At 44.6% G+C, this 14,170-nt stretch overlaps 1 protein-coding gene across 1 annotated transcript in view; it reads left to right on the top strand.

The window, feature by feature from the left end:
• Nucleotides 1-13,522, top strand: part of LOC119720324 — a 77,569-nt gene extending 64,047 nt beyond the window's left edge. Inside the window, exons 45-48 of the mRNA XM_038189967.1 lie at nucleotides 5,942-6,225; nucleotides 9,320-9,400; nucleotides 11,539-11,613; nucleotides 12,364-13,522. Of these exons, the coding sequence (XP_038045895.1) occupies nucleotides 5,942-6,225; nucleotides 9,320-9,400; nucleotides 11,539-11,595 (422 nt within the window). The 3' untranslated portion in view covers nucleotides 11,596-11,613; nucleotides 12,364-13,522. The remainder of the gene's footprint in view (nucleotides 1-5,941; nucleotides 6,226-9,319; nucleotides 9,401-11,538; nucleotides 11,614-12,363) is intronic.
• Nucleotides 13,523-14,170: the final 648 nt, after the last annotated feature.

Here is a 14,170-nt window from a genome sequence, read left to right as displayed (position 1 = left end):
TACCGGCGTGGGGGCGCTGTCGGCCGCCCGGGCTATTGATAGCGTAGAACCGAATCCCTGGGATTCCCCCAGAGATTTAACACTACGCTCGGAGGGCCCTGCCTCCACATCGGATTTTATTCGTTGTTCGGGCATCCCCGTGTCCCCGCAATCCTCGGCAACTACTCGGAGTCGCTCCTCAAAGAAGAAAAAATCAAAAAAGAGCCGCCGTTCCCGCCGTTCTTCGACGAGTTCCAGCGAGTCATCCGGCCGATCGCACCGTGGGAAACGCCACAAGGGTGGCGACCCGATCTCACGCGATGATTTTTTGGAGGCCTTTCACTCCCTCGTGGCCTCATTGTCGGGCCGACAGGGAGATTACGGTCACAGTTGGCCGACTCCGGGCCAAAGGGACATACCGCACACGGTTAGCCGTGCGCCGGAGTCCCCTCCAGAATTACAGCCCCCACACGCCGGTCATCACGGCCGTGGTGGGGTGACTACAGACCAGCGGACAATGCCGTGCACGGAGGGCCGTGCACCGGCGTCCCCGCCCGGTATTAGTTTACACCCATCGGCGTCACTGGACTCTGAGCGGGGCTCGATACCGGGACGCCGTGACGGCGCTGCTTCGCCCCCGGGGCCTGGTTCCCATTCCCCGGTGGCAACTCGCCCCCCGGACTCTGACAATTCGGCGGACGAGAGCGAACTGACCCGCACCATGCAACGCCTATCGGTGGCTGAGACCGAACTCCGCTTGGTCCAACGGGATATGATCAGAGTTCTGAATCTTCCTGCTGGTACCGAACCTCCTCCTCCTCCTGAGCGTCAGTCGTTCAAGAAGCGATCGGGACCGACGGCAGAACCGGTCCGGGCTTTTCCCACAATGCCCTTGGACCGCGTGTGCGTTGACCACATCGACGGTATAATGCACGCAAAGACTTGGAGTGCCTACGCTAAACGCGTAGACTCATATTATCATTTCCCCCCAGGAGATTTTGAGAAATATTTCTCAACTCCAGTCCTGCCGGACTCGGCCATTGACAAGCTCGCCGCTGACCGAGGGACAGCTTCATCCAAGGTTCCTTTTACAGACAAGACCCGTGGAAAGCTGGAAGATGTCACCCGCAGAATGGACTCGGCGGCACGCATGGGTATGCGTGCGACGTCCTTTCTTCTTCTCCTGTCAGAGTACCTGGCACTGGGATATGAAGAAGATTCGGTGATACCAGCCGACATGATGGTGGCTGCTCTCCATTGCCTCGATCGCGGCCTGTGCTCCACTCTCGACCAGTTTGCTAGAGTGTCGACCTTAGCAACATCGTCACGCCGCGCCAATGTGCTAGATGCGCTTTTCCTCCCTTCACCGGGAGCACGAAAGCGTCTCGACGATCTCCCGCTCTCAGGCCCGGACTTATTTTCTGGTAAGTTCCAGGAGGCCATGGAGGCCGAAGCAAAGCGCCTCAAGGCCACGGAGAAAATAAATCTCAAGAAACCGGCCAAGCCAAAAACCGCGGACAAGAAGAAACAGCCATCTTTTGTCATTCCCCGGCGCCGCCCCCCGGTCAGAGCGGCCCGTGGTGGATTTCGTGGGCGCGCCGATAAGGCGGTCGGCCCGCGCTATTCACAACCACATACCGGACAACAGCGTCCCCAGTCGGGACGCGGTTTCCGTGCGCCCACTCCCCGGTACACCGGGGCGTGGCGCAAGTGACTTATGCGTCTCCGGGCGGCCTCCCACCGCTGGACCCGTGGGAGGCCGCCTTCAGGAGTTCGTGGGGTCCTGGGTGCAGGTGACTTCCGACCGGTGGGTCCTCGAAACAATCAGCAGCGGTTACGCGCTCGAGTTTACGAGGACCCCCCCGTCGGACATGCTAATTCGGACAACGCCCGTACCGCCCGACACAGCAAAACGCCGCTCCCTCGAGGAGGAGATCGACGCCCTCCTTCTGAAGAGAGCAGTTCGTGTTGTCCCCCAAGGGGGGACCCGGGCAGGTTTCATGTCAACCTTCTTCTTGGCCCCCAAGAAGGAGACCGGCGTGTGGCGTCCAATACTGAACTTAAAACCCCTCAACAAGTTCATACGTCCGAAACGTTTCCGCATGGAAACGTTACGGACCATTCTTGCATCGATCATGACACCAGCGTGGGCGGCCAGTATAGACTTGAAAGACGCGTACTTTCACGTACCGATCAGGCCGGAACATCGCAAATTCCTACGTTTCCAATACAAAAATACACTGTACGAATTTGTGGTGCTCCCGTTCGGGCTATCCACTTCTCTGCGGGTGTTCACCCGGATCGTGAAGACGATCGGGGCGGCACTGCGGCGTCGAGGGGTCATGATATTCATGTACCTCGACGATTGGCTAGTAGTGGGCCGTTCTCGAGGGGAGACGGAAGCGGCGCTCCAACTAACGTGGCAACTTGCTTCCGACCTGGGATTTCTCATCAACACCAAGAAATCCCATCCAGTCCCCTCTCAGGTTCCCACCTTTCTAGGTGCATCCCTCGATCTTCGCAGGGGACTGGCCCGGCCATCGGAGGACCGCCTGCTGAACCTTCGGCAGTGCGTGTCCCTCTTCCTCCCGACGGTAGTGGCTCCGGCCCGAGCCTGGCTCAGGCTGTTGGGCCTTATGGCCAGTCTGGTGGACTTGGTGGATTTTTGCAGGCTGAGGATGAGGCCAATTCAACTTCACCTGCTGTCTTTCTACAGACCCCGCTGGCACCCGATCAACCATCCGGTGCCCACTACGTCTTGGCTAGTCCCCCACCTTCGTTGGTGGCTAGTCGAGGCCAACATAACGCAGGGCCGCATTTTCCGCCCGCCCCGCCCGTCGGTACTTATCACAACCGACGCGTCAGGGTACGGCTGGGGGGCTACCCTCCACCCGCGACAGGTCGCGGGCGTATGGGGCCCCGCACATCAGTCATCCCACATCAACGTCCTGGAAATGCTGGCAGTCACCAACGCACTAAAACATTTCCAGTCGGACGTCAGAGGGCAAGCAGTCCTGGTACGATGCGACAACGCCACAGTGGTGGCATACATCAATCACCAGGGTGGCACTCGGTCAGGCCATCTGTGTGCACTAACGTGGGATCTCACTCTCTGGTGCATACATCACGGGATAGCCCTGTCGGCAGTCCACATCCCGGGGGAAGAGAACGTCACAGCCGACGCTCTCTCCAGAGGCTGGATCGCCCCGACAGAGTGGTCACTGCTCCCACAGGTGGCTCAGTCGATCTTCAGACTAATCGACCGGCCGCATGTGGACCTATTCGCGTCGCGAATGAACAATCAGCTACCGATCTACTGCGCGAGGGGCCCAGATCCCAACGCGTGGCAGACCGATGCACTGTCGGTGCGGTGGGACGGCCTACTGGCCTATGCCTTCCCACCCATCTCCCTCGTTTCTCGAGTGCTGACCAAGATCGAGCAGGAGGATTGCCGAATTCTCCTCATAGCCCCGTTCTGGCCCCGCCAGCCGTGGTTTCCCCGGCTCGTCCGACTCTTGGTTCACTGCCCGGTAATTCTACCAAGGAGGGCCGATCTCCTTTATCAGCCCAGCTCGGGAATCAATCACCAGGCTCCGGGGGATCTTCACCTGACGTGCTGGGTATTGTCACGCGATCCCTCTGCTCAGCAGGCCTTTCGCGACGAGCTGCAACAATTGCAGCCCAGTCCCGTAGAGCCTCAACCAGAAAGGTGTACGATAGCCGACTACGCCATTTCTTTAAATGGTGTAGACGGCAATCCATTCATCCCCCCAATACTTCTGTAGGGGAAGTGGGGGATTTCCTCCTATACCTTTTTAACAGTGGGCTCACGACGGCCACGGTCAAAAATTATCGATCGGCCGTTGCCGCGATCCATCAGGGATTTTCGGACGGTTCCTCCGTTTCCGGCAACCCTGCAATTAGCCAACTGATCAAGGGGATGTTTAATACTCGTCCCCCAGTACGCACATTAATCCCATCTTGGGACCTCTTCGGTGTATTATCTACACTGGCGAAGGCTCCCTTTGAACCAATGAATTGCTCAACTTTGTTACAGCTCTCCATCAAAGTAGCTTTTCTATTGGCTGTTGCTACGTCCCGACGACGTAGCGAACTACACTCGTTATCGATACAGACGGGACACATCCGGTGGGAACCGGGGGGTGTCCGCCTGATCCCTACGGCCGGTTTTCTCGCAAAGAACCAGTCGGAGACCTTTATGCCCCCGGACATCTTTGTCCCGGACATCAAGTCTTTTTCGAACGAGGCAAACGACAAACTTTGGTGCCCAGTTCGAGCACTTAAGTGGTATGTCAACCGTACGAAGTCACTTCGTACGGGACACGAAAAATTGTTCATCACGACGACCCCGCCCCATGGGCCGGCGTCCCGTGATACAATCACTCGCTGGATCGTGACAGCTATCCGGTCTGTACCGGGCGGCTGGCCAGCGACCCAGGGACCCATTCGAGCGCATGAGGTCAGGGGAGTGTCCACCTCGTGGGCCTTTTTTAAGGGTGTCCCCCTAGGTGACATCGTCAAGGCAGCCTGCTGGAAGAACCCTAACACGTTCTCCGAATGCTACCTGAAGGATGTCCTCCAGGCAGATGGCAAGGCTGGAAGAGAAGTGCTGCTAGCGGCCAGTCGAGCCTCACGGAAGCACTAACGGGTGAGCATATCAATATACATATATATATTTGTATGGGCATTAAGTTTACTTAGGTGTACCTATCATGTGTTCATTCCCATAATGGTTACACCCCCCTGACTTCTTGCGCACGAGCTCTTTGGGTTCCCCTGACGAGGTGAAACCTAGAGCGTCTGGGGTGTAGGTTTTGGTTGGGTGTTGTTTGCCTTTGGACACGCCTCATGTCCTACACCCCTGTAGACATACGGTAATTTGCGTATACCCACCGCCTTACTCGGTGCGAGTCTATGCATATGTAGTATTCGCTCTACAGGTAAGTAGAGTGATGTAGACTCCCCCCCCCCCCCCCCCCCCACAGTAGTGTGGTTGGGGTCTACGAGCGAATACTTACCTGTAGAGCACCCCTCCCTCCTTCCCCACTATACTCGATTCCTTGAGTGCTTACGCAAGTAACGCTTGAGAAAAAGAGGACGCTAACGTAGTGCGCATGTCACAGGGCGGCGTGGGTAGGACACGTGAGGGCGCTATTGTATGTAAAACTCTTAGCGAATTGCCTGCCGGCATAGGGAACAATGCATATGTAGTATTCGCTCTACAGGTAAGTATTCGCTCGTAGACCCCAACCACACTACTGTGGGGGGGGGGGAATTTATTCTGAGATCATAGGGATTAGGGATTAATTCATATAAAACCTACAGAAGACACTAATGCTGTCAATGAACGTTTCATGTGACCAAGGTACATGTACAATGTAAGTTGATGTTAAAAGAGTGGTGTTATGTCATGGAAACAGTCACGGTTGCGGGGCATTTGTGTTTGTAAACACACCTGACTTGTTTTTTAAGCAATCAAATTTGATACACCAATGAAGCATGCCCTATTAATAGAGCTTGTTCTTTAACTCATCTGACAAGAAATACTGAAAGAAGTTAACAATGCATGTTTTACAAAAGGAACCTATTTTGTAGCTGTACATGTATATGGAGTGCCATCACTGCCATTGGAAGCCACTGACATGACTGAGCTGAGTGAGAATTACAGACTACACACAGGAATTCAAATACGAATGAAAAATAAATCATTTCAGTCAAGCCTGAAATTATTTTTACTGTAACATTTTGTGTTTTGAATATGTGGTTATGTGGAATAAAAATGACACTCTGTGACCCAACTTCCGGGTCAAGGGTAATTTTTGACCCGGAAAAGGTTCAAGCTCCACATGACCCTTGTGCGGGTCAAATCTGACCTGGGACTTTTTAGAGTGTGGTATGTTGTTCCAATCTTTTTTTTGTTGTTCTTAATTAATTCACACAGGTTTGTCGACACTTTCCATCATCCTCATCGCAGCTGGAATACTACTGGTCCTTCTGCTCACGCTGTTGTTGATCATGTGCATTACATGCATGGTAATGCGACCGCGACACAAGTTGGTCAGATATGGCAGACCTGGTTGGGGAGATGGCATGGTTCCCATCCCATATGGGCACCACAACTATGGCCTGGATCATAATGGCGATCGCGAGTCCGAGAGCCGAAGTGACGATATCGAAATGCACCAACTTCAGCAGGCTTTGGGGCGCTCAATGTACCCACAACCGGTAAGAATTTGAGAAAATTGCGTTTGAAGTTGGTGGATTTTTCAATTTGCATTTCTGTGTTCATTTCTCCCCCAGAATTAAAAAAAATTTATATAACTGAGACAATAGCCCAGGAGTTAAATAGCCAAATCGTGTTTAAAGTAGAAGATGTTCATTACTAGAGAAATCCGTCACTTCGTCAAAACGGAAAATCTACTTGTTTAAAAAAATGAGGCATATGTTTGTACACAGTGTGCGCGTATATTTAGTATATTTTAGAACGCAGATGTGTCACTTCGTCAAAACGCAAATCGTGGAGGCTTCATATTTCTAAATATAGCGCACGTGTAAAATCAATGAGACTACATGTATGTGACACATAGAGATTCGTCACTTCGTCAAAACGAAAAACTTATAGTGTGTTAGTAGCTCTTTGAACACTAAATTAGCGTAATTAATGAACAAAGAAATGTTGTGTCTCAAAATTTGGTAATCCTGTAGAGGACATCATAAAATGTTAGAATATCCAAAATCTCAGATTTCAGAATCTGGGTTTTGGACAAATTCGTCACTTCGTCAAAACGGTGGCGATATACAGTACCCAAAGGGCCCATGCAATGTAATTTGTGTAATACAATCCTTGAAATACACCTTTGTATCATATTGAACCTTATTTTTGAGTGGTCGGACACAACCCGACCACTGATTGGAGTTGTTATGATTAATCATCTTTCTTTCTTTCTTTCTTTCTTTTTTTCCGGACAATAAGTTTCCGTGGGTTTTCTCCTAAACGGTATATGGTATGAACTTGTAACTTTCAACATATATCGACACTCGTCCCTAGTGGTGCATATGACTATGACGTCATGATGACGTCATTGGGTGTCAAATTACAAGCGATTTTAGAGGAAAAAGTGGCCAAATACTTTCACCTATAACTCTTAAACAAAATGATCAATTATGTTCTTACTTTGCAATCAGCTAGACCATTAGTTGATAAACATTTTTTGTCATGTACGTGAACTCGCTTGACCTTTACTTTTGGGTCTACCGGAAGGTCAAAGTTACGTGAATTTAGAATGAAGACTTTAGCCTGAAATCAAAACAAAGCAAAACGTCTTCCAAACTGTTTAAGCTATGATCATCAAACCTAGTGTGAGCTTGTAACATGTTACAAAGATGTTAAAATCTTTGTAACGTCATCATGACGTCATCAGGTATAAAATTGCAAGTGATTTAAGGGCAACTTTTGACAAAATAGTTTGCGCTATATCGTTTGTACTAAATAGAGTATCGTGTTCGTTTTTTTCGTGAGGTTGCAGAGAAATATTTCTTTCCCCAGACACAAAACCGCTTGACCTTCACTTTCGGTGTTACCGGAAGTGCAATAAAATCCAAATATAACTCAAAAGCGGAAGCATTTTACTACACACATACAAATTATGAAAGTGTTAAGAGAGGAATACCGGACACAAAAAAAGTGTGATGACATTAGCATCCGAAAGAGCGCCCCCTAGCGGTACATAAAATAGAGTTTGCTTTCTTTAATTTCTTTAAACCATCCTTCCAAAAATAGCTTGTACGAGCCAGAAATAACTTGCATGTGTACATGATTATAATGCTTACTGAAGTTTATCACAAAATAATAGATTGTACTGGAAAGGATTTAATTTCGTGATCCTTTGTTCTTACATAAAAATATTCTTAACTGAACTCGGCAGTGTTTTAAAAAAAAGTGCCTGACCGACCACTCTGCGTTTGTAACAACAAACGCGAACCTCTAGTTTAATTTTGGTATTGCCATTTATTTTTATGCTCATGAATATGTACATGTACATGTACATGAGCAAAAGTTTGATATCATTTCAGGCAGAAACCTCAACGTTAAAGCTATTTCAGCACCAAACGTTGCCAGAATATTTGATATTTCGCTACGATAATTTTTTTCTGTTTTGATTCGTTGTTGTGTCAGTACAAGGCAGTAAGCCAGTGAGCAAACTCTTCTCACAAATGTTTAAAGGAGCATATTTTTGGGTTCACAAAGTGAACCTCTAAACTGAACAGTGTCTTCTTAAAATGGCATCTCAGTAACAGCGCCCTCTATTGTCCGAAAGCTTGGACAATTTAAATGTTTAAAGAAGTGCACTTTTGAACAAACTTTTTCAAAAAAGGGATGTCAAATAGTTTTCGTACATTTAAAAGGAGTAAAAAGTTGAACAAAATAATTTCCTAAGAAAAAAAAAAAATCCTAAGAAAGTAGCATGGTATGGGCAAGAACATGAACAAAAGTTTTTGAAGCTAACTTAAGTGTAGCTCAAAAGATGTTCCACCCATACTTCAATACCAGAACAGATAACACAACTAGATGTATATTTATCAAGAAAACAATCTGAATTTCTGAAAAGGGAATTATTCCAAAGAATGAAAAAGACTAAATAATGGTATTGATACCAATGTGGTGCTTATATAGTGCTTCAAAGGTCTCAAAGCACTCCACAATTTTATTACCCCTCTTCATCAGGCCATGAGACCAGCTCGAGATCAGCGCATTCCGGTTTCTACCTTCACATGTGCCCATTTAAACTCCTTGGTAAAAGCTTCTGTGTTGTTAAGAAACCGCTAGCACAACATCACCAATGAATATACCTTATAACATGTACACATTTCGGATCAAACAATATTTGGAGGTAATGACTGGGGGGGGGGGAATAAATTATTGCCTAAATCGTTGTCTGCACCTTTTGCACAAGCGGTGCCAGGGGCGGCGGAAAAGGGGGGGCTGGGGGGGCATTTGCCCCCCCAGATTTTCCCAAGTGCCCCTTTTGCGGCCATAAATGTGCCCCCTTGAACAGTAAAGTGCCCCCTCAAGATACAACAAAAATGCCCTTAAAGTATCTTACTATTTCTTAGAAATAACTATATCCCAATAATGGTATAGAAATTTTTGATATAAACGAGGAATATGAAAACCAAGTCCCAAAACCAAGTCCCAGGTGCCCCTTTTTGGTGATGCCCCCCCAGTTTCAAACCCGTTCCGCCGCCGCTGAGCGGTGCAGACGGATGCTTTGCAACCTATACAATTTCTATCAACTCATGTGCTTTTCTGTTTTTCTAGGACTCGGCTGGACGATTGGATAGTTTCTCGAGACCTTATGTGGCATCAGGCAATGAAGAGCTGTACCGCGTTTTGGATGGGGTAAAAACATATATTTTCAATAAGGGAATAACAGTGTGAGGAGCCGGTCTTCACGGCGTGATAATGACCGGGTGTGAGGGTGACCGCTGTTAATGGACCGGATCCTCACACTGTTATTCCCATTAATAAATACCTTTTTAACGAAATAAACAGTTCAAATGCTCCAATTTTGTGACTTTTTTCCGGCGATATTTCCGGACTTTTTTGTGTTCATGTTCATGGGCCATATTTTAGCTTAACAGCTATAACGACGTAAACTCAACAGAAACTACTGCCGTAGCGAAACAAATTACAACAATGTTTTCATATCTTTACCTGATGGAGGAAGCTGAAATCTCGTTTACACATTCCTTGTGTCCAGAATTACAAAGATGCTTGGTTTAGGAAAGGTAAATATGTCGTCGGGTGAAGTGTTTCAAAGAAAACAAATCGTAGATCTACGCTTTCGTCGTAAACATCCTCAGTATTATACTGCACTGCTGTACGATGTCGTTTCAAAACTAGGCGCGCGCACGCACGCATCCCTAGCAACTGTGTTGCGTACGTGCGCGTCAGTCTCACACGATGGGGGTTGAGCACATGTGCAGTGCTCTATTGTTACAAGCTACCGCAGGACTGTTACTATATTTTGACCAATCATTGGCTTGCATGGGGCTGAACGGGGCTTGATCAGTGCTGGTTCAGGGTACATTTATTCGCTTGATCTTTGAAGCCGGTCCATTATCACCGTTAATACCCGGCCACGTGATCGAGTCTCGACCAATCAGAAACCATCAACTCTCCAAGGTATTTATTAATGCTACTTATTAAACAACGATACCTAAATACGTCCCCTTAAAGGGAATGTACATCATTGGCTTTCGCTGTAATTCTCAGAAATGAACTAGTTGAGGGGTTAGTATAATAGAACAAAATATTGTTACACTGACATGTTTGAAGTTTTGTGTCCGAAAATGCTGGAAAAACCAAGAAAAACAAAAATATTCAAGTAGTCTGGTTCCCTGACTCCACTAAAAATGAAATGGATCAATTTATAGATGCTGGAAAATTGTAAGGTAAGGGAACAAGTCTAGCTGGCCTGCACCCGTTCATGAACATGTAACAAATAGCAAACACAATTTGGACCGAAACAAATGATAAATATGGAGCAGTACTTGAAAAATAGTTAGGTTTTTCCAACAGTGGTCGGAAAACCACCGTTGGAAATGTATACAAAAATACCATTTTCTTAAAAATGACTTCACACCAGGTGCCATAATTTTACAGAATGCTTTAGACTGTCATTTACCAACATCCTAGTAAGGTACGGTATTTCGTAAAAACTTGGTAGTTTTATTTTTCGATGTTTTCAAATGTTGTATTTTCCCTTTAATAAAGAGCTGAGTAATGTTTGTTTTAAATTTTTTCTGTATTTTAAGACCACGGGGCAAACCCAGCATTTGAGCATATTATGCATGCTACCGGTATTTGCACCACATTAAACAGCATACATGTATGTCAACAATTTGAAACTATTAATATTTCAAGAGGTACATGTATACATGTACATGTACACATGTATATGCACAGAGAAACCAAAGTAAGTAATTTGACTCATTATCGTCAAAAATGAGTCATTTTGGCCGAGTAGTGACACACTTTGAGCCATAGTGTGTCCCTAAACAGACCGAATGACTCATTTTCTTGACCGAAGAGAACCGTTGGATGAAAGTTGGCAGTACGTGACCACGACATCCAACTTGTACATTTATGAACAAATGACACAACGTCTGTATTGCTGCCAGCTTCCATGAACATCCCTGTGCCCATTCTACAAAAATACTCACCAATTTAGATTCCAGTTCAAATGTAGGACACAAGGAGGTATGCATACATACATCCCTTTTCTTCGATACAACTCAAACTGCATACCACTGATTTTAGAATGAAGGGAGTGCTGCTCTCTCCACCAATCTACCTGCATTTCTAACCCTGCTGGATGCATAAAAGCCAATTTATGTTAAGTTTTTTTAGTCTTATAGCAGTTAGGAAGAAAAAGTGCAGTTAACAAGATAATAATGCTATTGGATTTTGGGCAACATTGCATCCAGAAAACAAGTACAAGTAGTTGATTTTACTTTGTATTTCTTTCTCCACAGAGACCACGTAATAGCAGGCCTGCTCCTGCTGGAGCTGTCTTCAATCCAACGTACTAAAGTCAAACTGCCGATCAAGTAAGATAATTTTTACAACATCGGACAAACTTTTGACAAAATAGTTTGCGCCATATCATTTGAACTAAATAGAGTTTCGTGTTCATTTTTTCGTGAGGTTGCACACTATGCCTTGAGAAACATTTCTTGTCCTCGGACAGAAAACCGCATGACCTTCACTTCCGGTGTTACCGGAAGTGCAATAAAAACCGAATACAACTCAAAAGCAGAAGCATTTTACTACACACATACAAATCAGGAAAGTGTTAAGTGAGGAATGTCAGACACATAAAACAGTGTGACGACGTCATCTTTCGAAATCTATAATCTTTGTTACGTCATCTTCACGTCATCAGGTATCAAATTACAAGCGATTTAAGGGCAAATTTTGACAAAATAGTTTGCGCTATATCTTTTGAACTAAATTGAGTATCGTGTTCGTTTTTCCATGAGGTTGTACACTATGCCGTGAGAACCATACACAAAACCGCTTGACCTTCACTTCCGGTGTTACCGGAAGTGCAATAAAATCCGAATATAACTCAAAAGCAGAAGCATTTTACTACACCGTTTAAGATACATTTTTGTAAAAAAAAAGAAGAGTTGATTGTACTGGAAGGGATTTAATATCGTGATCCTTTGTTCTATATATGCGTATATTCCTAAATTTCTGGGCAGTGTATAATGAAAAGGCTGTTAGCCCGACCACTCTGCGTTTGTAACTCAACAAACGCGAATCTCTAGTTTTACTTTGTATTTCTTTCTCCACAGAGACCACATGATAGCAGGCCTGCTCCTGCTGGAGCTGTCTTCAATCCAACGTACTAAAGTCAAACTGCCGATCAAGTAAGATAATTTTTACAACATCGGATTACCACACGTCTTTCGTTAAATATGCTGAAATAGAGTGACAAAGTTTGAAATCGACAAAGATTAGAACCCGATAAGACTTACTTTAAACAGCAAACTGTATTGTGACAAATCTGAAATCCGTTTACAAAAAAGAGTTTACAAAATGACAAACCTTTAACAGAAGACTCACACTGTGATTTCGTAATTTTTGTCTGTATGCTGAGTAAAAAAAAAGTGGAACCGAGATCCAAAGAAATATATTTCATATTTAAAAAAATAATGGTGACTGGCAAGCCAATTTCATAAATTGCTTTTAGATGAAAAAAAAATGACTTTAGGTGCTCAATTTGTTCAATTTACTAATAAACAAAATTACCCTAAAGTCTGTTACGTCCAAAAATGCGATTTCAAGAATTGTCGTTACAAGATGTATTTCGTCAAACATCACCAGAGATAAAACCGCAATTAAAAAGTGACAAATATTCAACAAAGTCCTCTTGAAGGCCTGTCTTTAATAAAGAGTGGATTTTATAAACCCTATTGTTGGCCAAAGCAGGGTTATGAATGAAAATATATTGCGTACTACAGGACTGTTGTTGAAACAAGTATTCTGTGTCATTTTCTTTGTTGTTGGACGAAACTGATTTTAGGATCACTTCGTTTAAATAGTTATAAAATGTTAACGTGTAGACATGGTAGAGCAGTTAAAATAATTTCTCACTTAAAAGTAGTTCAATAAATGGGCTTCCAACTTTTTAATGTTGGTGCTACATAGTTTTTTTATATGAAATTATATTTTGTTGTATTGGGTTCCGTTTTTTTGTGTGACTCATAAATTTATTAAATGTTGACACAGTAACTTTTTAAAACTTGTTTATATTTGGCAACAACTCTTCTTTTTGATTTAATTCGTTAAATACATTGTACATGTACATGTATACATGTGTATGTAATATGTTTATATTGGCAAATATATCATGTAGGCCTACATGTAGTTTAGGCCCCCAAAAAAGTTCTGCTTCCAGTTTCCCTACCTACCCTATTCTGACAGCCCCTACCCTAATTGTTTTATGGGCAAAATGAGGGGGAAAAAACCCCGAAAACCATCAAAACCAAAACAAAACTAACAACCTACCCTACATGTACATGTATATTCAAATGCCATGTACATGTAATTGAAAGCAGAACTACTTTTTGTTTAGCCTTAACAGTAAGCCTGTTTGATCATTTTCTTAATGTAGAAATATGCAAATTTGTCTTACTACATTTTGTAAATCTGGGTTTTGTGGCTATATCTTCAATTGTACACTACAGTATATTTTTTTAATTTCATATTTTTCAAGACAATTTGAAAATTCGTTCTATGTATTCGTATTAAAGGTGGATCCTGTAATCAGAATAAAAAGATACAAGTTCTATATTGGCATTCGTAAATGTTTTGGGATCGTAGATAAGTCAGCTCGTAATATGTAGAATGGATCTGATGGGAAGATGGTAATATACTTTGCTGCAAAAAAACAACATTTTTATAATTGTATGTTTTGTATCAAGTAGAAGTGAACTGCAAATAATTTAGACAAGATCTTATCGGAAAATTGAATTTCCGAAACACGTTATCAAGCAGCTGCATAAAACAAACATTTCATACTTTTATGTTTAAAAGTCATACCGTTGAGCAGTTGAGCTTGTTATTATTGTACAATGGATCGTAGGGAATAATGTATTT

Source organism: Patiria miniata, unplaced genomic scaffold (genome assembly GCF_015706575.1).
Source record: "Patiria miniata isolate m_02_andy unplaced genomic scaffold, ASM1570657v1 HiC_scaffold_9, whole genome shotgun sequence".
NCBI lineage: Eukaryota > Metazoa > Echinodermata > Asteroidea > Valvatida > Asterinidae > Patiria > Patiria miniata.
The sequence above is the reverse complement of the archived record's forward strand: the minus strand, read 5'-3'. Positions and strand labels throughout refer to the sequence as shown.